This window comes from Bos mutus, chromosome 25 (genome assembly GCF_027580195.1).
Source record: "Bos mutus isolate GX-2022 chromosome 25, NWIPB_WYAK_1.1, whole genome shotgun sequence".
Classification (NCBI taxonomy): Eukaryota; Metazoa; Chordata; class Mammalia; order Artiodactyla; family Bovidae; genus Bos; species Bos mutus.
Window position 1 is genome coordinate 40,354,606 of NC_091641.1, and position 18,805 is coordinate 40,373,410.

An 18,805-nucleotide genomic window follows, 5' to 3' on the forward strand; every position below is an offset into this window, starting at 1 on the left:
CAACAGTCTCTCCACCCATTCTGACACTTGCCCCCAGGAAGGGCACCATCTGAGCCTCCTCCTCCTCCCCCGCCCCCAGCCAGACCTGAGACTGTTCCCCACTTGGGCCTCCTTCCCCTCCCCTTGCTTCGTCCCATTAAGCCCACTGTGGCTCAGCCTCCATGCCAGTGTTTCCAAGCAGGATCCCCAAGTATTCCCTCTGTGACTCTATGTCAAAAGGTCCTCGAGGCCCAAGAGGTCTGCTGGCTTCATGATCCTTCCCTGTTAGGATGGAAGCTCCTCCTTGGGTCTCACTTAAGCCCCTCCCCCAAACTGCTCTAAGGTACTGATTTGGGGACAAAGTAGGTTGTGAGAACTGAGTCTTGAGAATGGACCCTGCTGCTGGACCAGGACCATCCGCTTCCCCTACCCGCTAGAGCCTCTGCCTGCTCCTGGGTCATTGGCCTGTGAGGCTGGCAGGCTGTGCCCTGTTCATCTCCAGCTGGGGCCTGAGCTGGGAACCTGTTCTTCCTTGGGTCTTTCCTGGATGTGACCCTCTCCCAGTCCTAAAACAGGTTTGCTACGCCACGGCCCACTTGAGAAAGGAAGGTACCTGTGCTGTTTTACCTCCCAGGGAATAGCAGAGTTTCAGTGTGCCCACACGGTGGTCTTACCGGGACTCCCCCAGAAAGTGGCCTCGGGACCTGGGCCTAGCGCCTGTGGACTCAGTTGAGGCTGCCAGCTAGCTAAAGACGGAGCACACGGAGGGAGCTGGGAAGTCTCCAGACACAGCCTGACCCCAAGTCTCAGGACAGTGAGATAGGGGCTTACGTGGGACAGAGGCCCTGAACCCAGGGCAGTCTGGGGACCCCCTCCCTGTGTCTACTCTATCCAGGCTGTGGTGGAGGGACTTAACTGACCAGCTTGGGTCAGGTATCCACTCATGACCAAATGGTCCAGCAATTTTATTTTTTCTTTATTTTAAAAGTTGATTCACATACCATAAAATTCACCCTTTTAAGAGCACAGTTCAGTGATTTTAGTGTATTTGCAAGACCCTGCAACCATCACCACTATCTAACTCCAGAACCTCTTATCTCCAAAAGGAGCCCGATAGTCATTAGCAGCCACTCCCCATTTCCTCTCCCTCCAGTCCAGGGAGCCATGAATCTACTTCTTGTCTTTATGGATTTGCCTATTTTGAACATTTTAAAATAAATGGAATCGTATAATATGTTGTCCTTTGTGTCTGACTTCTAACATATTTTCAGGATTCATCCAAGTTGTTCGGTTTGGATTCATCCCACCACGTGCGTTTGTTTCATAATTATGTCCTGAGCACAGAGAGGAACAAAAGCTCCCTTGGCAGAGTCACAGCACCGAAAAGCGATGCGCATTTATTGAGTGCCTACTGTGTGCCAAGCACTCGGGAAACCGCAGTGGTGGAGGAGGACAGAGGCGCTGGGAGCGGATGAGCGCGCATAGCCGGGCCTTGGAGGTGCCGGCTGGTGTTTTCAGTGCTGCTGTGACTGCTCCCGGGCACTGACACGCGGCGAGGCGACCCGAGAGTCGGGAGCAGCGGCCTGCGCTCCTTGGGGAGCAGAGCCGGGGGCCGGGCCTACGGCCTGGAGCGAAGGGCGGAGCTCAAGACGCCAGGCCCACCTAGCACCGCCCATTGCCCACCGCCCACCGCCCACTACCCCGCGAGGGGCGGAGCCTCCTGAAGCCCCGCCCCCGAACCCTCCCCGCGCCGCTCCCGACTCTGCGGCGCGGGGGCGTGGCCTGAGGGTGTCCCCGCCCCGCGCCGCGCCGGGAGGAGGAGGAGCTGACGGCCGGGCCGCACTGCAGCGCCAGCGCGCGAGCGGGCGGTGGAGGACCCGGCCGGCCCCGAGCGCCGAGAGGCTGTCGCGGAGGCAGACAGGCCGCGGCCGCCGCCGGATACAGCCCCGCTGCAAGCCATGTCGTGTGGGGGCCCCGCCTGAGCCGCGGCCGCCGGGGCCGGGGGCGCTCGGGCCCTCGGGAGCGGGCCGGGGCCATGCTTGCGCTGCCCTGAGGATGCCGCCCGCCGCGCCCGCCCGCCTGGCGCTCGCCTTGGGCCTGGGCCTGTGGCTCGGGGCGCTGGCGGGGGTCCCCGGGCGCGGTTGCGGGCCGTGCGCGCCCCCCTGCCTCTGCGGCCCGGCGCCCGGCGCCGCCTGCCTCGTCAACTGCTCAGGCCAGGGGCTGCGGACGCTCGGGCCCGCGCTGCGCATCCCCGCGGACGCCACCGCGCTGTGAGTAACGCGCGCCCGCCGCGCGAGCCCGGTGGTTGCCATGGCGCCCGGCGGCCTGCAGGGGCGCGGGGCGCCTGCACCCTCCGGGGAGAGGCCGGCCGGGCAGGCCGCCGGCCTGGCGGGCCTCGCAGGGCGTGGGCGCGTCCCCGGCCTCCAGAAGGGGAAACGGGGTGCGGGCCAGGCCTCTCCCAGGGCGAGGCTCCAGCGTAGTGAGGGCGGCCCGACTAAATAAGGAAAACCTGGGCCCGCGGCCGGCTCTCAGCCCGCCTGGCCTCAGCCAGAGGGAAATAGGAAAATCCCGGATTCTGTGCAGGCGGAGACCGCGCGCCCGGCAGGGCCCCGCGAACGCCAGCGGACCGGGGCCCGTGGGCTCTGGCGGGGCGGGGCGGGGCGGTCTCCCGCTCATACTTCAACGCTAATTAGAGACTAATAGGATGCGGCTTGGCCTGGGGCGATACCCAGCACCTGGGAGCCCAGGAGGAGGAAGCTGGGCTGGGCAGTGTAGAGCTCTTGATGGATGCTTAGAATTGGCCGGATGCTTAGAATTGGCCTGATGCTTGAAGTGGAAGGGGAAGACCGAGGGGCTGGACTTGGTCGAGCTCGGGTGTATTGTGACAGCTGTAGGGGAAGTGAGGGCAGGATGGGAGGTGGGTTAGGGTCCTCGCGGGCCTCATTTGTCCTGTTTAGCGCTCTGATGTTATCCTGGGAACAGTGGGTGACTGTGATTGCCGTGGAGGGGTTTAAAACGCTGAAAAATCATCCTCAGGTTTGCATTTTGGAGGAAATAATAACACGCAGTCTTTATGGAGAGCTCACCTCCAGCCTCGGCCTGCGTCAAGGTGTGGTTGTGAATTGTCACGCTTAAACCTCAGCCTGACCCTCTGAGGTGAGGTGCAGCAGAGATGCCCATTGTACAGATGGGAACACAGGCTGGAGATGACGATGATGTGCTTTGTCTAAGCACAAGTGACCAGTAACAGCCGATGCCTGGCAGAAGCAGCGTTGGATTGTAAAGGGTGCGGGGAACTGAGGTTTTCAGACAGTTGACCCCAGAGCTGGGGGCAGTCTCCTGGCCTGTGATACACATCCTCAGGGCCCTGTCTGGGTGTTTCCAGACACCTCAGCCAGGACTCCATGGCTCCCTGGCTGCATGCTGGAATCCCTTTGGGGCGGGTGTTCAACATCCCCAGGCTTATTAAAGCTTGGATTTGGTTTTGTAACAATCTCTGGGCGACTCCAGTGTGTGGCTGCCTCTTTTTAGGGGGACCCTCGTGGTCTCTGTTCAGGCGAGTTTGGATGTTGAGGGCGGAGCAGGGGCGGGTGCTTCTCCTGGAGGGTTCCTCCTTGGAGCTCTGCTGGGTGTTGTGAGGGAGCTGGTTCTCCAGGGGCAGCGGCTGGGAGCCTTGGGACCACGCTGTCGTCTTGCTCCCTGACAGCTGGTGTTTGCCGTCACGGCTGTCTCTGCGGAGATGGGCTTCCTGTCTGCGGCCAGTGCCCACGTAATTGTTTTGGATCCACCCCTGGCCCTTGTTTCTGGATGTTGTGAATGAGGTTGCCTCCATCTCTGGTGGGCCAAGAGCTGCTGGGGGTCAGGCCCCAGCTCCTGCTGGTTATTCCCGCTTCCTCGTCACCTGGCAGCAGGCGGGCCTCCAGGAGCTGTCCAGGAAATAAACGGTACTGGTAGGTCGGCCAGAGGCCTGCAGCAGGGAGCAGGACAGCAGTGGAGCCTGAGCCTTGCGTGTGTCCACTTAGCCTCTGGACGTTCAGGAGCTGGCGGCCTGGCCTGAGGCGGCAGGATTCCAGGGCTGCTGGCCCTGCAGCCTGGGAGGAGGGATTCGGGGAACCAAGGAGACTTCACGTTCCAGTCGACACTCTGAAGCTGCCTCAGAGATTTCTGCAGGGCTCAGTGCGAGGAGCCCACAGGAAACTGGACCCTTGACTGCAGATGCTAAGGCCTGCCCCCGCCCAACCCCCCCACGCCACCGTCTGTTCTCTGTGGACTGCCCCAGCCATCATCCTTGCCTGTCCTGCCCCCGCCCAACCCCCCCCACGCCACCGTCTGTTCTCTGTGGACTGCCCCAGCCATCATCCTTGCCTGTCCACTCTGCAAACCGCACCCCCCTCAGAGAGAGGGAGGCAGGTGAACCTTCTCTTAGGGCGCAGGAATGAGGTCCGAGATGCCAGGGAGCCCCCTGCAGGAGGGTGTACGCGTCCAGGCCCTGCCTCCTGGGTGTCACCCTAGCCTGAGCCTAGGGGACTCCGGCCCAGCGTCTCTGTCATCAGTGTCAGGCAGGCACCCCTCCATTTGAGACTCCTTGGCCAGCCTGAGGTGCTGCAGGACAGCTGTGTCCTGACTTGGTGGGGGACAAGGGCTGGCTGGTAGGGGATTCGGGGCTTGCAGGATGACCCAGGGTTTTGAGACCCCAGCCTCCTTGGGTTAAATAATGCTTGCTGCTGGGAGGTGGCAACCTGAACAGGATGACGTCACTCAGTAAAGGGTGGTTGCTGCTGCTGCTGCTGCTAAGTTGCTTCAGTCGTGTCCGACTCTGTGCGACCCCATAGACGGCAGCCCACCAGGCTCCTCTGTCCCTGGGATTCTCCAGGCAAGAACACTGGAGTGGGTTGCCATTTCCTTCTGCAATGCATGAAAGTGAAAAGTGAAAGTGAAGTCACTCAGTCCTGTCTGACTCCTAGCGACCCCATGGACTGCAGCCTACCAGGCTCCTCCATCCATGGGATTTTCCAGGCAAGAGTACTGGAGTGGGGAAAAGGTGGCTGCGCTCCTGTTTTTAAAGCTTTTATCCTGGAGAGTTTGAACTTACATAGAAGTGGGCGGAAGAGCGTGATGAACCTCACAGACCCCACTGCCCTGTGGCCTAGCCCGCTGCTCCACCCTCACCCCCACCCCTTTTGGAAGCAAGCTCCAGCCATCCTACATTTGACCTGTTGGCCTTGGGAAATGTATGGCGACCCCTGATCACACCCGAAACAGTGCACAGTTCCCTGGTCCCTTTCGTGTCCAGTGTGTTCAAATTTGTGGTCGTCTCAGTGTTTTCACTGGATCAAATTAGGATCCAAATAAGGTCCACGCAGTGGCAGTGCAGCTAGTTGATGTCTTTTAAATCTCTGCGGGTGTGCAGGCTCTCCTTCCGTCTCTCTTCCCTCTCTTGTGATTTGCTGAAGAGACTGGCTCCCACGGCACCTGGTGTGGGGTCATGTCTCTGTGTGTCCCTCTGCCCTTGGCGTCCTTCCCGGACACTGCTGGTCAGGCCCAGAGCTGTGTTGGGTGGGGAGCCACATTTCAGGTGCTCGAGCCACAGGACCAGCGGCTGCCGTGTTGGCCGGGTCAGCACAGAGAGTTCTAGATGGGGTGGTACTGCTCCGGGTGCTATCTGTCCATCATGTCCAGTGTGGCTGATTTTAGCCGGCCGCTTCTTGGGTGATGGCCAGGGGCTCTGAGTGGGCCTCATACTGTCTCATGGATGTCAGGTCTAGGACCAGGCTCGGAGCAGGGACTCAGTAGGGGTTTGCTTCTCTGACTAGGATATTGGGGCCTTGGGGTCTGCCATTGGCTGGGGGCACCCAGGGCCTTGCCCCTCCTCACATGTCCCCCTAACTGTTAGGGGGTGTTGGGGGCTCTGGGAGATGCAGCCCCGGGGGAGCTGCACGGGTGAGGGAAGGTGGGTGTTGGGGAGGGAACCCCTGGGCTCGGAGTGCGCCTGGCCTGTGTGTACTGCCACGCACCATGTAGACAGCCATACATGTGGCTTCCTACACATGCATGCATGTAACCCCAGTGATAGAGAGGAGGCCACTTTGCAGGGGCCCCAGAGGGATCTCCAACGTAGGTGACACTGAAGCCAGTGCTCAGCGCTCGTGCAGGTGTCACCCCGCGCCAGGAGAGAGCATCCCACGTAGAGTGGATGGCCTAGCTCAGAGGTTCCAGGTGATGGGGGGCGGCAGGTGGGGCCTCTGGAGAGAGGGCAGTGGGGCAGCATTGAAGGACCCAGGAGAGAAGCGTCATAATTGGCATCTTGTAGAGAGACCGTGGGCTAGGGTGCAGAGGCGCCTTGTGTGCCGAGCTGGTCTCCCCCCTCAGGGTCCCTGAGCCACCTGCGCTGGGAGAAGCAGACTGCGAGTGCATGTCCCAGGAGCTGCCTGGCAAGGGCCGGACGGCAGGGTTGTGCGCACACCGCTCCTGTCTGTGGCCCCTGGCAGGGCGGGCAGGTGAATGGGGAGACTTCAGCTACAGCTGTGACCCGGGGACCTGAAGGGATGGACAAGAGAGCGCTCCCAGTGCCCGGAGACCCTCAGGAGACAGGCAGGCCCCGGAGCAGTGAGGACAGCCACCAGCCTGGAGAAGGGTGGGGAACACGTGTTATGTCGTCTGTCTGATGAAGGACTCCTAGCTAGAATATGTAAAAACTCAGTGACTCAAAGCTAAAAAGCAGGCAGAGCATCTGAACAGGCCAATCTACAAAGGAGACACACCAGTGACTAATAAGCATGTGAAAAGACCCTGTGTCTAGCTTTCAGAGAAATGCAAATCGAAACTCCAGGGAGATACCATTTCACACCCACTGGGCTGGCTGTCCCCAAAAGACAGACGATACTGGGTGTTGGGTGTTGGTGAGAATCCTCGTCCGTGGCTGGCGGGGATGGGGCACGCCTGGAAGACAGTCCGGCAGCTCCTTGGAAAAGTACACGTAGAGTCACCAGAGGGCCTGGCCGTTCTGCCCCTCGGTGTAGGCCCGGAAGAAACGAAACCCACGTCCACACAAAAACTTGAATGCAAATGTCCACAGCAGCTCTGTTCAGAGGATCTAAGAGGTGGAAACAGCCCCAGTATGTATTGGAGATGGATATGTGCACAGAGTGTGGCCTGTCTGTAAGATACTGTTTGGCCACGGGAAAGAATGCGGTGCTGAGGCTTGCTGCAACGTGGTGAGCCTTGGAAACGTGTTCTGTGACAGAACTCATATGCAGAAAACCACGTGTTGTGTGATTGTGCTGATGTGAAACGTCCAGAGTGGGCAAGGCCATGGAGGTGCAAGTGGACGAGTGTCTGCAGCTGGAGTGGGGCTGGGGCTGGGGGTGGTGGCCAAGCATGCTGGTTTTCCCCCTGGGGGGTGAGATGGTCTTGGAATTAGGGGTGGTGGTTGCCCAGCCCTGGGAGTATATGGAAAACCACTGAACTGTATGTTCTGGAAGGGTGACCTTTATAGTTGGCGGATTAAAAAACAGACCCCTGAAGAAAGTACCCAGGGGGGCACACACACCTCCTCCTGCTGCCTCCTGGCCTCCCTGCCTGGCTGCGGCGAGCAGGACTCTGCTGAGCTCTCTGTCCGGCGGTGTGGTGCCGTGGCCTGGGAACTGCAGTCGGTTCCATTTTACAGACCAGGAAACTGAGGTTGAGTCGCTTCCTGGGGTTGCCTGGCTGGTGGGCTGTGGCAGAGAGATGGTCTGGGCGTGCTCAGGGCCTCTCCCTGGAGCTGCACTGAGGGGCCTGGGGTTCGGTGGCGGTGAGGGTATCCCTGAGTGGGGCAGGGTGTGTTCAAAGGGGACCAGGTGGGCTCTGACTCAGCCCCAGCCGCTTGCCTGGCCCCGCCCACCAGTTCTCTCCCAATTCCTTTGGCTGTCCCTGCTCTGGTCCTTCCCAGCAATCCCCCAGGAGGAGCATGGGCAGACCTGGTTCCCATCCCAGCCCCTCCGCTTCCTGTGTGACCATGCCCAAGTCACTCACCCTCTCTGAGTTTCGGTTGCCTGCCCTGCATTTGGGCACCGTGAGTGGATGCGACTGATGTGGTTGTGGGCCTCAGAGGTGAGGGTGTGCGGTGTCCCACGCACTCAGTTGATGGTGGCCACATAATCCTAGCCGCTGCCAGAGTGGACCCCCAGACCCTTCTGAATGAGCTCAGAGTCTACCACTGGTCCCCAAGTGCTGGCCAGGGGTTGGGCCCCTAGGACCTGTCCTGCTGCAGAGCACACAGGCCTGAGGAGAGGCGCCCTTGTGGTGCGCATGTGACTGTGCTGCTCAGACCAGACACATGAGTGAACCTCGGGCAGGCAGGCTCCTACACACCCTTCAGCACCCAGTCCTGGAGGCCCCGTGTCCAGAGGCCTCCTGCCTCTGGAGGCAGGCACGTGTGCCAGGCACGCTTCTCTAGTGTCTTCATCTCAGTTTTACATGTTTGCGTGTCCCACGCCTTCCCGTGTGGACATGTAACGCAGTGAAGGTATAAGGCATCTTATGACAGCTGGCCAGTGGCAGTGCCGCCTGTGGGTGGGCGTGTGGGGACCCTGGCTCCCGAGGGGGGCCCCGGCTGGGGTTTGGTTTCAAGTGAGGAAGCCATTTTGGACAAGACGTGCATTTTCCTTTCCGGAACATTCTGCCGTGCCAGCGCCGCAGCGGGAACCCAGCCGGGCCCAGCCCGCCGAGCGCTGGGGTGAAAACAGCCCGCTCCTGCTGCGCCGTCTGGGGAGGCGGCGGCCCTGGGCCCGGCTCTGGGCTGACCAGCGGGCCGGGTGCCGGCAATCTTGCTGGAAAATGCAGCTCACGCACGTCCTTTCTTCCCGGAACACCTCGTTCCTCATGGCTTGGCAGCCGCCTGTGCCGAAGGGCCCAGCCGTGCCCAGGCCGGGTGGGGGGGCTGCGTTTGGGGGCCTTCTGAACCCCCTGAGGTGCCCATGGGCCCAGGCCGGGTGGAGTGTGTCCCCAGTTCTGAGCCCCCGGGCCCTGGACCCCATCTTGGGGTCCTGCGGGGCTGCCCTGGAAAGGACCGTGCCCTGCGGTGGAGGCCAGCTTTGCCGGTGCCCCAGGCCATGCTCGCAGACCCCGTGCCCACAGGCTGAGACCTGGAGCTCCCTGGGCAATAGGACTGCCCGCCACCTGGGCCGACATGCCTGCCCCTGGAACGCGGGAGGCCACGTGCCTGCCCCCCGCCAAGCGGGGGCGACCCCGGGGACTGAAGCATGGCCCTCAGTCCCCAGCTGGGGAGGCTCCTTTTCCTTGGCCCCTCGCCCCATCCTGGCCTGGTTAGTGGAGGCCGCCTGGAGGCCACCTCTGGGTGGGCTGCCCTGGGAAGGCCCCTCCTCGGGGCTCCCTTCCCCGCCACGGCCTATGGGTCCAGGGGCTTCCCGGGCAGGGCAGCCCCGCACCAGACACCTGTGCCTCGTCCTGCTGACAGCTGAGCCGCGGGCTGGCCACACCCTGCAGGGAGCCTCTCCACGCGCCCTGGAGACAGGCCCCTCCTGTCTGATGCTTGAGACAGGCGCCCGGGGCTCCCGCGGCCTCTCCCCTGTTAGAGGCCCAGACCCCCCCTCTCACTGGTCCCCGGGCCTCGTCAGGAGCCAGATGGGGGTGGGCGGCTCCAGCCAGGCCTCCCGGGCCCCTCGCCTGCCTCTCACCGTCTCTGCGTGTTTTTCTTCAGATCAGCTCTCTCCCCAAAACTTGAATTCATTAATTTAAACATCATTTCCGGCCCTGGAAGCCAGCCTCGCTCACCATAAATAGAAGTTCATGAAGACAGAGCGAGGTTAGCAGACTCAGACTGACCCACCCCATCCCGCTGCCAAAGGGAGCCGTTACTGCTGTGTCAAGTGGGGGCACTGGGTCTGGACTGGCCTGCAGGGTCCCAGGGGCCTGGGGCCAGCCTGTGGCCTCTTGCCCCTTCCACCTGGGCCTGGCCCCCAAGGGGACGTGGTGGGGGGTCCCTGTTTACCCGGAGCCCTGGGGCCACTGTGGAGAGGAATGGGGGGCAGGGCCGTCCCATCCCGTCCTGCCAGGGGGAGGCGGCCGCTGGCCCGCCGTGCGGTTACGTAGCGTGCAGGCGGCCCCTCTGGAACCCTGTTTCCAGCGTGGCGGCCAGCGCTACGGGGTGGGGTGTGGGCTGGGGCCTGGCGCCCGCCTCCACTGCTGACCACACGCGTCTGGAATGTGCAGATGTTTCCTCGGGGGCTCTGGCTGGCCCCCAGACCCCGCCGGGCATCTGGACTGGGGAGTGGGCACCCACCCCCACCCCCCGCCTGGGCAGAGGGGGAAACTGAGGCTGCTGAGGGCAGCAGCGCGGGTCCCTCCACGTCCCCAGCTCCAGGAGGCGACGCCCTGGGAGCCACCCGGGCTCAAGAAGGACCCTGTCCTTGGGCTCCGCATCGGGCACCTCTTCCCTCAGCATTGCCCTGTGGCCTGCCCTATCTCTCCTCTGGGTCCTGAGGCATCCCTTCCCCTCTGCAAGGCCTGGTGCTGGAGGCAGGGGATGGGCCCCGTGTGGGGGGAGATGGAGCCGCTGGCGTCCACAGGGTGGGGGGCTCAGTGCTGTCCCCCAGGCCCCCCTGGCTGGTGGAAGCAGGGATCCCCGCCCCAGCTGCTGCTACAGCAGGAGAGATTGGGCTGGGAAGGACACGACACAGTCCCCTGGGAGGCTGGGTGTCTGACGGGGGCGGGAGGGGGTGGTGGGGCTGGGCCTGCCGCAGGGTGGGGGGAGTGACTGCTGGGCGCTGGAGGGAGGAGGGGAAGGCTGGGGCCTGGGGGTTGAATAGGGGTCTTCCTCCCCAACACCCCTGCCTGTCCCGGGTCAGGAGAGGGAACAGTGTGGTGGTTAAGAAGCCTCCTTCCAGTGCAGGGGACGCAGGTTCGATTCCCAGTTGGGAGCTGAGATCCCACGTGCTGCGGGGCGGCTGAGCCCACACGCCACCACGAAGAGCCTGATGCTGCTGAATAAATACCTAAGTAAATAGAACAGCAGGGGCGGGGCCGTGTGTGAAGACACCCCCGTCGTAGTCCAGGGCTGTGGGCATTTGGGGGCCAGGCTTGTGGCCTGGTCCCTGGTGCCCAGGGAGCTGGCCTGGCTCGTGCTGGTGCGGGGGTGTGGGCCACAGGTCCCCCTTTCCCCTCCCGCCTTGGGTCCCCGGAAGTGGCTAGCCTGGGAGGTCCGGATGACCCAGAGGGCTGACACCATGTGGCATAGCCCCTCTTGGGTGTGAGCTCTCCTCCCTGTGGGGACGGCTGCCCACTGTGGCGCTTGGCCAGCCACCCTGCTGGGCTTCTGCAGGTGGCTCCCTAGGCTGGCCGTGTTCCCCATCCCAGACTCGGTAAGACTGGGAACCCGAGTCGGGGCAGGGTGCAGAGGAAACCCGAGGGGCTGGAGCGGGATGGGGCTGGCCCTTGGCAGCCGTGGCATTCTCCTAGAATGGTGACGACAAAAGCAGATGGAGATGTGGAGAGGTGGCCGTTCAGGGCTGAGAGACTCCAGCAGAGTCCGCCTTGAGGGTCCCCTCTGCCCAGCCCCCCAGCTCGCCCCGTTACCCTTCCGCACGCTCCCAGGAGGCTCTGGCCCGTGGTGGTGTGCCCGGCTCTGTGCTGGACCTGCCTTCAGGCTGCAGGGTCTTTTTCTGCACCTGGGCCCTGGGCACGCCCAGGGGAGTCCCGGGCGAGGGACTTCTGGGGCGGGGAGCGTGTGGCCGCGCCCCTCAGGCAGGGGTAGGGGAAGTCTTCTGGGGGCAGCTGGCTAGGACTGGGTGGAGGACTGAGCTGGGCCGTGGGTCAGTGGGGCCAGGGTGGCATCCTGGAGGTGGTGCTGGCCGAGTGGCGGGGATGCCAGGGTCACCCTGCCCCCCTCCCGCCCTGGGTTTCTGGCACCACGGTGATCGGGAGCCAACCACAGATGGCTCCCAGGAGCTGCCACTAATGATGGATTTTCCAGAAACCGGGATGTGGAAAACACTGCAGCGCTTGTCCTCCTTTCTCTTCCGCTTGAGGCCCTGGCGGGGGCCTCAGGCCTGCACGCCCCCTCGGGCCCCAGTGTCCCCCAGGCCCACCTCTGGGTCCTCCGACAGCCTGGGGCTGAGGCTTCTGCAGCCCCACCCCGGAGTCTCGGGCTCCACAGCTGTGCCCTCTTCAGCCCCTGCGTGGGTCTAATTGAAGTTTCTCTTGGCCTGCCCTCCCCAGCTCGGGGACGCTGAACTTGACGTCGGGTAGAAACTGGCCATGTCCGCTGGTCTCCCGGCCTGTCCCTTCCCACCCCGGGGACGGCCTGGGAGCCCCAGCAGCCTAGTGTGGGCTAGTGTGCAGTGGTGTGGGAGGCACCGTGTTTCCCTGTTTTTTTAAAGTAGATGTGACTGTCTGCAGCTGTTTATAATGGACACTGCTTCTGTCAGCAGCATCAGCGGTGCTGGGGAGCCTTCCCCAGGCCATCTGGTGAGAGCCCGGCGTGCTCCGGCAATCCTCTGGTTGTTAGGACTCTTCCCGGTAGCTTTGTGGGACAGATCAACAGGATAAACTCTGCCTGTGGAATCTTCACCAGCCATTAAGAATCCAGGGTTCAGTGACCACGCAGTGGCATCGAGCTCACTCCTCAGCAGCAGGCTGGAGGCTTGGCGTGAACTTCAGCAGCTTAACGTGATGATGGGCAGGCCAGGGGCTCCTTCAGGCCTGGGTGGCTGCAGCCGGGCTGCACATGCGTTGCAGCGTCTCGCCCTGTGTCTCTCCCGTCGCGTCTCCAGGCAGGTGTGCGGCCGTGTGCCATTCCTGGGTGGCCTATGCCGTCATTTGAGCTTGTCGCCAGGACAGAACCTTTGTCAAGTCCAGCGTCCCCCTGGCCCGTGCAGTCAGGCCACTGGCAGAGCCGTGGTGGGGCTGCTGGGCCTCCGGGCTGACGCCTCCACCCCGTCCGATCCCACCAGGAGCCCCAGTCCTGACCCCAGGGACCCCCCTCCAGGTTCAGGGGTCCCGCTGCCTGGAGGACCCAGCCCCTGGTTATGCAGCCCTCTTGACGGTGCCTGAGGCTCTCTGCTCACAGCCCCTCTTGACACCCCTGGTTCAGTGGAGACTTAGGTCCTGCCCATCTGCTGCTGTGGCCCCCTCCCTGGGGCCTGTGCCCATGCTCCCAGGCAGGCTGCAGCCAGCGTCAGTGGAGCACATCATGTCCACGTGCCGTCCGCTCAGTGCCCAGTCTCCCAATAGCTGCCCACGATGCCGAGGGGGAGACCTGGCTCCCAGGGGTTAGCAGAGTGCATCCAGTCTACCTTCCCTCACCCCCTTGGTGGGGCCTAAGAGGGATGGGAGCTCCCTTCTTTGGCCCGAGCTCCCTTTGTCGGTCACCTGCAGCCCCGCTGGTGACATGAAGGTCAGAAGCCCTCCAGGCCATGTTGGGAGCCAGGGTCACGTGAGTGGCCTGGCTGAGACCCGGCCTCCAGCCCTTGGTGCACAGCCAGTCTTTGGGCAGAGGTGGCCGCCAGGCCCTGCGTGGACAGCCAGGCTCCAGGAGGAGCAGCGGTCAGGGATCGGGGTGGGGGTCGCTTCCTGAGCCTCGTTCCTGGATGTCGTGAGCAGGGGGTGAGGGGTGGCCCTAGGTACCCCAGCACCGCCCGAGGTGTGCACTTGGGGTGTAGGCTTCACTCGGCCTCGACTCCCAGGAGGGCCTTGTCTCCACACCAGCCAGTTCTTACTAAGCTCCACTGTGCATGGGCTGGGTGGGGCAATGGAGCTGGGCTTGGGACAGCCCCTAGCTGCTGAGGGAGCTGGGACAGCAGGGCTGGGGGGGCACCTGCGGTGGGGGTCTGGACTGGGCTGTGGCTGGGGGCACTGGGCTGGTGGGACCTGGAGACAGACAGGCCTGGCGGAGGCACTGTGGTCTCGTGGCCCGAGGCCTGTGGTCATCACTGGGAGGGCCGGGCTGGCGAGCGGTATTCTGGGATGTCCGAGGGCCAGCGTGACACCCGGACGCACAGAGGCTCAGAGGGCGGGAGGCCCAGGCCACGCCAGTGTGGAGAATGGTGCCCACTGAGTCAGGCTGGTCCGGCGTCCCCATCCTAGAATCTGGACACGTGGGGCGACCGGCCTCCACCTCCAGGCCGGGAGGTGAGGTGGCATTGGTGGCTGGAGAGTGTCCCTGGGAGGACTCGCAAGGGGCTGGGGTCATGCTGTCACTGTGTCACCATGTCGCCAGCGCTGCGGCTGTCGGCAGGTCGAGGGGCTGTTGTGCTGTTTTCTTGGCATTTCTCCAGTTGTTACAAGACTGGGCGTACAAGACTGGGCGTGTTCTTGTACATCTGTGACGTTTTGTATTTCTCATCCTATTCTCATCTCTGGCCTTTTTAAAATTTTCTTTCCTGGAGTAGCTTGCTTGCTTTATGGTTTGTTAACAGCACATATGGAGAGAGTATTATGAGCCTTTATGGCATCACCGACTGAAGGGACATGGGTTTGAGAAAGTTCCAGGAGATGGTGATGGACAGGGAGGCCTGGCGTGCCACAGTCCATGGGGTCGCAGTCAGACACGACCGAGTGACTGAACAACAATCCGTGGTCTTCATTGCTGGTGCTTTTCCCAGCTGGTAGTTTGTTTTCCGATATATTGTGTGGATGTTGCGTGCTTTTATGCAGTTGTATCTTCTGGCTTTTGAGATTTTCCTTCTGTTCATAGTTTCTGCTTTGAGAACCTGATTCCTCTCCTGTGCTTGTGCTGGGGTTGGTTCTTTGACACGGTTCTATTGACCTTGAGTGCCTGGGTTTATGGGAGTCCAGCTCTACGTGGTGCCCTGACCCCGGAGGGTTAACACAGGCTGTCACTGTTGCTGTGCTGCGGGGTCCTCCACCAGGGTCCCTCTCCCTTGGTCTGGTCTGTGCCCCACTGTGTCTCAGGACACCCCCCACCCCCCCGCCCCAGCAGCATCTGGGTGCCCAGCCCTGGAGACCCTTGGGCTGCCTCCTGTGTTCTGAACCCCGTGTGGAGGGGTGAAGCCTGCCCCCCACGATGCACCCAACCCTGCTGGGCAGGAGGGGCAGGGGAGGGCATGGACACAGTGCTAGGGCCAGCTCCTCCTGCCTTGGGTTTCCCAGATGGGCAGCAGCACTGACCTGGGCAAACGGAGCTCCGGGTGGGTGGCCACGGGCAGAGGGCGTCTGGGCCGCCCCATGCTGACCTCTGTCTGCCGCACTCTGCAGGGATGTCTCCCACAACCTGCTCCAGGCGCTGGACATTGGGCTACTGGCTAACCTCTCGGCGTTGATGGAGCTGTGAGTGTCCCCCAGGGGCGGCTGCGGGCTTCCACGCTGCAGGCGGGCGGCAGCCTGTCCCCGTGGTGGTTCGGGGGCTCATGTCAAACCACGTTGAACCCCTCCTTTCTTACAGGGACATAAGCAACAACAAGATTTCTACGTTAGAAGAAGGAATATTTGCTAATTTATTTAATTTAAGTGAAATGTAAGTGTCGATGGTTTTGCTGGCTGTGGGTGGCTGGGCCTGGGGGCCCCGCGCTGCCCGCTGAGCCTGCCCCACCCCCTACAGAAGTCTGGGCGGGAATCCGCTCGAGTGTGACTGCGGTCTGGCCTGGCTGCCGCGCTGGGTGGAGGGGCAACGGGTCCGCGTGGTGCGGCCCGAGGCGGCCACGTGCGCCGGGCCTGGCCCCCTGGCTGGTCAGCCGCTGCTTGGCGGAGCGCTGCTGGATGGAGCCTGTGGTGAGTGTGCCAGGGGGCATGGCTGAGTGGCCAGGTGGGACCCCTGCAGGTCCTCTCGGGTGGGGGGCAGTTACTGACTGGGGAGGGGTCGGGAGGGCTCGGAGGTGATGCAGTCTGGGATGGGGTGGGGTGAGGGGCGCACCCTTGGGACCGGCCTGCCCGCCCTTGCAGGTGAGGAGTATGTTGCCTGTGTCCCTGACGACAGCTCGGGCGCCGTGGCGCTGGTGGCCTTCTTGGCTGCCCCCGAGGGCCCACTGGCCCCTGAGGCCTGCAGCGCCCTCTGCTTCGCGGCTGGCCAGGCCCTCGCAGCCCTCTCGGAGCAGGGCCGGTGCCTGTGCGGGGCGGCTCGGCCCCCCAACGCCTCTTCCGCCTGCCTGCCCTCCTGCTCCGGCCCCTCCCTGCCCCCTGCCCCTGCCTGCCGGGGGCCCAGCCTCCTCCAGCACGTCTTCCCTGCCTCCCCGGGGGCCACTCTGCTGGGGCCCCAAGGACCCCTGGCCTCTGGCCAGCCCGCAGTCTTCCATGTCACTGCCTCGCTGCCGGTCAGCTCCACGCACTGGGACTTCGGTGATGGCTCCCCGGAGGTGGATGTCACGGGCCCGGACGCCACTCACCGCTATGTGCTGCCCGGCCGCTACCCCGTAACGGCCGTGCTGGCCCTGGGGGTGGGCTCTGCCCGGCTGGGGGTGGAGGTGCGGGTGGAGGCAGCCCCCGCTGCCCTGGAGCTCGTCTGTGTGGCCTCGGTGCACAGTGAGGAGACCCTGCAGCTCGGCGTCCGAAACCGCGGCGGCTCGGGCCTGGAGGCCGCCTACAGCATCGTGGCCCTGGGAGAGGAGCCAGCCCAAGGTGGGGCCCGCCCTGGCCGCGTCAGGTGGGCGGACTGCCCGGGCCGGGCACACACTGACGCCCGTCTCTGCCCTCTGCCCCCAGTGGTGCACCCGCTCTGCCCCTCGGACACGGAGATCTTCCCCGGCAATGGGCACTGCTACAGCCTGCGGGCAGAGAAGGCGTCCTGGGCGCAGGCGCAGGAGCAGTGCCGGGCCTGGGCTGGGGCCGCCCTGGCCATGGTGGACAGCCCCGCCGTGCAGCACTTCCTGGTCTCCCGTGTCACCAGGTGCCTGCCCGGGTGTGGGGCGTCTGCAGGGGCTGCGTCTGGCCGGCCGGCGGGCTCCGGGCAGCAGCTGTGTTGTGCCCGTGGGCGGCTGCTCCTGTCGGTTCTCCTGATGCAGCCATGGCCACAGGGGTGCCCGCTGTGGTAGTTGGCCCCTACCCGGCCCTGTGTCCTCCCTGTCTGCCCGAGCTGGGCCCCTCCTGCAGAGGGCGGGGCAGGTCTGGTGTGACCTTGCTGGGCGGTCCGTGGTCAGTGCCGCCCACAGCCCAGGAGCCTCTTGGGCACTCTGGCCATCCAGGCCTGTGGGGGACTCCGCTCCGCAGCAGTCACCAGGGGTGGCCCTCAGAGCCTGCTGAGTGATGGGGTGGAGGCTGGCCCCCTGCCCCCCTGGGTCCCTGTGGGAAGGGGCTGACGGGCTGTGGGCCCCGCTGAACGTCCTGTGTCCTGAGGGGAGATTGAGGCTCAGAGCGGTCACAGCCCTTGCCCCGGGTCCTGGGGTCCCCAGGTAGTAACACAGCCCCAGTGCCTGGCTCTGACCCTGCCGCCCACCCCCACGCCCTGCCTCCAGGAGGGTCTCTGCCTGCAGAGCTGTGGGGCTGGCCCATTTGGGGGCCGGTGTGTGGGTGTCTTGGTGCCCACAGGCCTCCCCTGGAAGCCTGCTCCTCCCCTGGACGTAAGTGGGTCCGGTGGCCGGCCCAGAGTGAGGCAGAGCCCCCTGCAGGTCTCAGCTGGACCCCAGCCCCGTGGGGTGGGGCTGGGCAGGTTCTGGCCTGGGCCCCGCTTGCCAGGTCCAGTCTCCGAGCCTCAGTGTGCCTGTCTGGAAGTGGGGATAGAGGCGGAGCCCCTGACGGGCTGCTGCGAGGCGGGTGCCCATCCCTGGGGAGCCCCTGAGCGCCGGCCCTTCGCTGTCTGCCTCAGGAGCCTGGACGTGTGGATCGGTTTCTCAGCTGTGGAGGGGGCGGCAGCAGGTCCCGCGCCCCAGGGCGGCGCCTTCAGCCTGGAGAGCTGCCAGAACTGGCTGCCCGGGGAGCCGCATCCCGCCACGGCTGAGCGCTGCGTGCGCCTGGGGCCTGCTGGGCAGTGCAACACGGACCTGTGCTCAGCGCCGCACAGCTACGTCTGTGAGCTGCGGCCCGGAGGTGCGCGGGACCCGGGGTGGGTGGGTGGGAGCGCCTGCTGCCCTGGCCAGGAACCCTGGAGTCCTCCCCACCTGGCCAGCACAGCTGCTCCTAGCACCGGTTCAGTGCTCGTCACACGTCTGCTGAGCGTCCCCTGTCTACGGCGAGCCAGGGCCTGCTGCTAGGCGGCTCAGTCCCAGGTCCCTCAACCCCTGGGCCCCCAACACTCTCCTCCCGCCCGGGCCTACCATTTCATTGCACGCTTGTACCCCAGGCCCCGTGTGGGACGCAGAGAACTTCCTCGTGGGAGCGCCCAATGGGGACCTACAGGGGCCTTTGAGCCCCCTGGAACAGCAGGAGGCCCTCCTGGCTCCCCAGGAGCCCGTCGAGGTAGGCGGGCCCTTCGGACTTCTTGCTTCTAGAAAGCAAGAAGACTGGGATTGGCCTAGGGGTCCAGTGGCTGGCACTGCACGCTCCCAGTGCACGGGACCAGGTTTGATCCCTGGCAGGGGAACTAGATCCTGCAGGCCGCAAGGAGGATTGATCCCACGTGCGCAGAAGAGACACAGTGTGGCCAAATAAGTTAGTTTGAAAAGCAAGACAGTCCCTCCACAAAAACCCCAAGAAGCCTTTTGCTGGGACTTATTAACATCCTGTGTCCAGTGGGGAGAATTTAGAAAACCCACTGCAGGGCAGAGGAGAGGAGCACCCTGGCTGGCACCCGGGAGAACCCCCAATCTCCCGAGCCTTCTCTCTCCATTTGAGGGTATTTTTTACAAATGAAGGTGGGGTTCCTATTGCTCAGAGACGGTTTTGACCTGATGTTTTTCTCCTGAGCCACGTGGTCTCCTACTGTGTGAGACGAGGCCACTAG

The 18,805-nt window shown here is 63.6% G+C and overlaps 1 protein-coding gene across 2 annotated transcripts in view; it reads left to right on the plus strand.

The window, feature by feature from the left end:
* The first annotated feature begins 1,813 nt into the window (after window positions 1–1,813).
* Window positions 1,814–18,805, plus strand: part of PKD1 (polycystin 1, transient receptor potential channel interacting) — a 39,481-nt gene continuing 22,489 nt past the window's right edge. The window contains exons 1-8 of one of the 2 annotated variants that reach the window (XM_070362603.1): window positions 1,814–2,249; window positions 15,193–15,264; window positions 15,380–15,451; window positions 15,536–15,705; window positions 15,877–16,548; window positions 16,633–16,816; window positions 17,732–17,952; window positions 18,206–18,321. In XM_070362603.1, the coding sequence (XP_070218704.1) occupies window positions 2,035–2,249; window positions 15,193–15,264; window positions 15,380–15,451; window positions 15,536–15,705; window positions 15,877–16,548; window positions 16,633–16,816; window positions 17,732–17,952; window positions 18,206–18,321 (1,722 nt within the window). In that variant the 5' untranslated portion in view covers window positions 1,814–2,034. The remainder of the gene's footprint in view (window positions 2,250–15,192; window positions 15,265–15,379; window positions 15,452–15,535; window positions 15,706–15,876; window positions 16,549–16,632; window positions 16,817–17,731; window positions 17,953–18,205; window positions 18,322–18,805) is intronic. The other variant, XM_070362602.1, reaches the window with a different exon arrangement.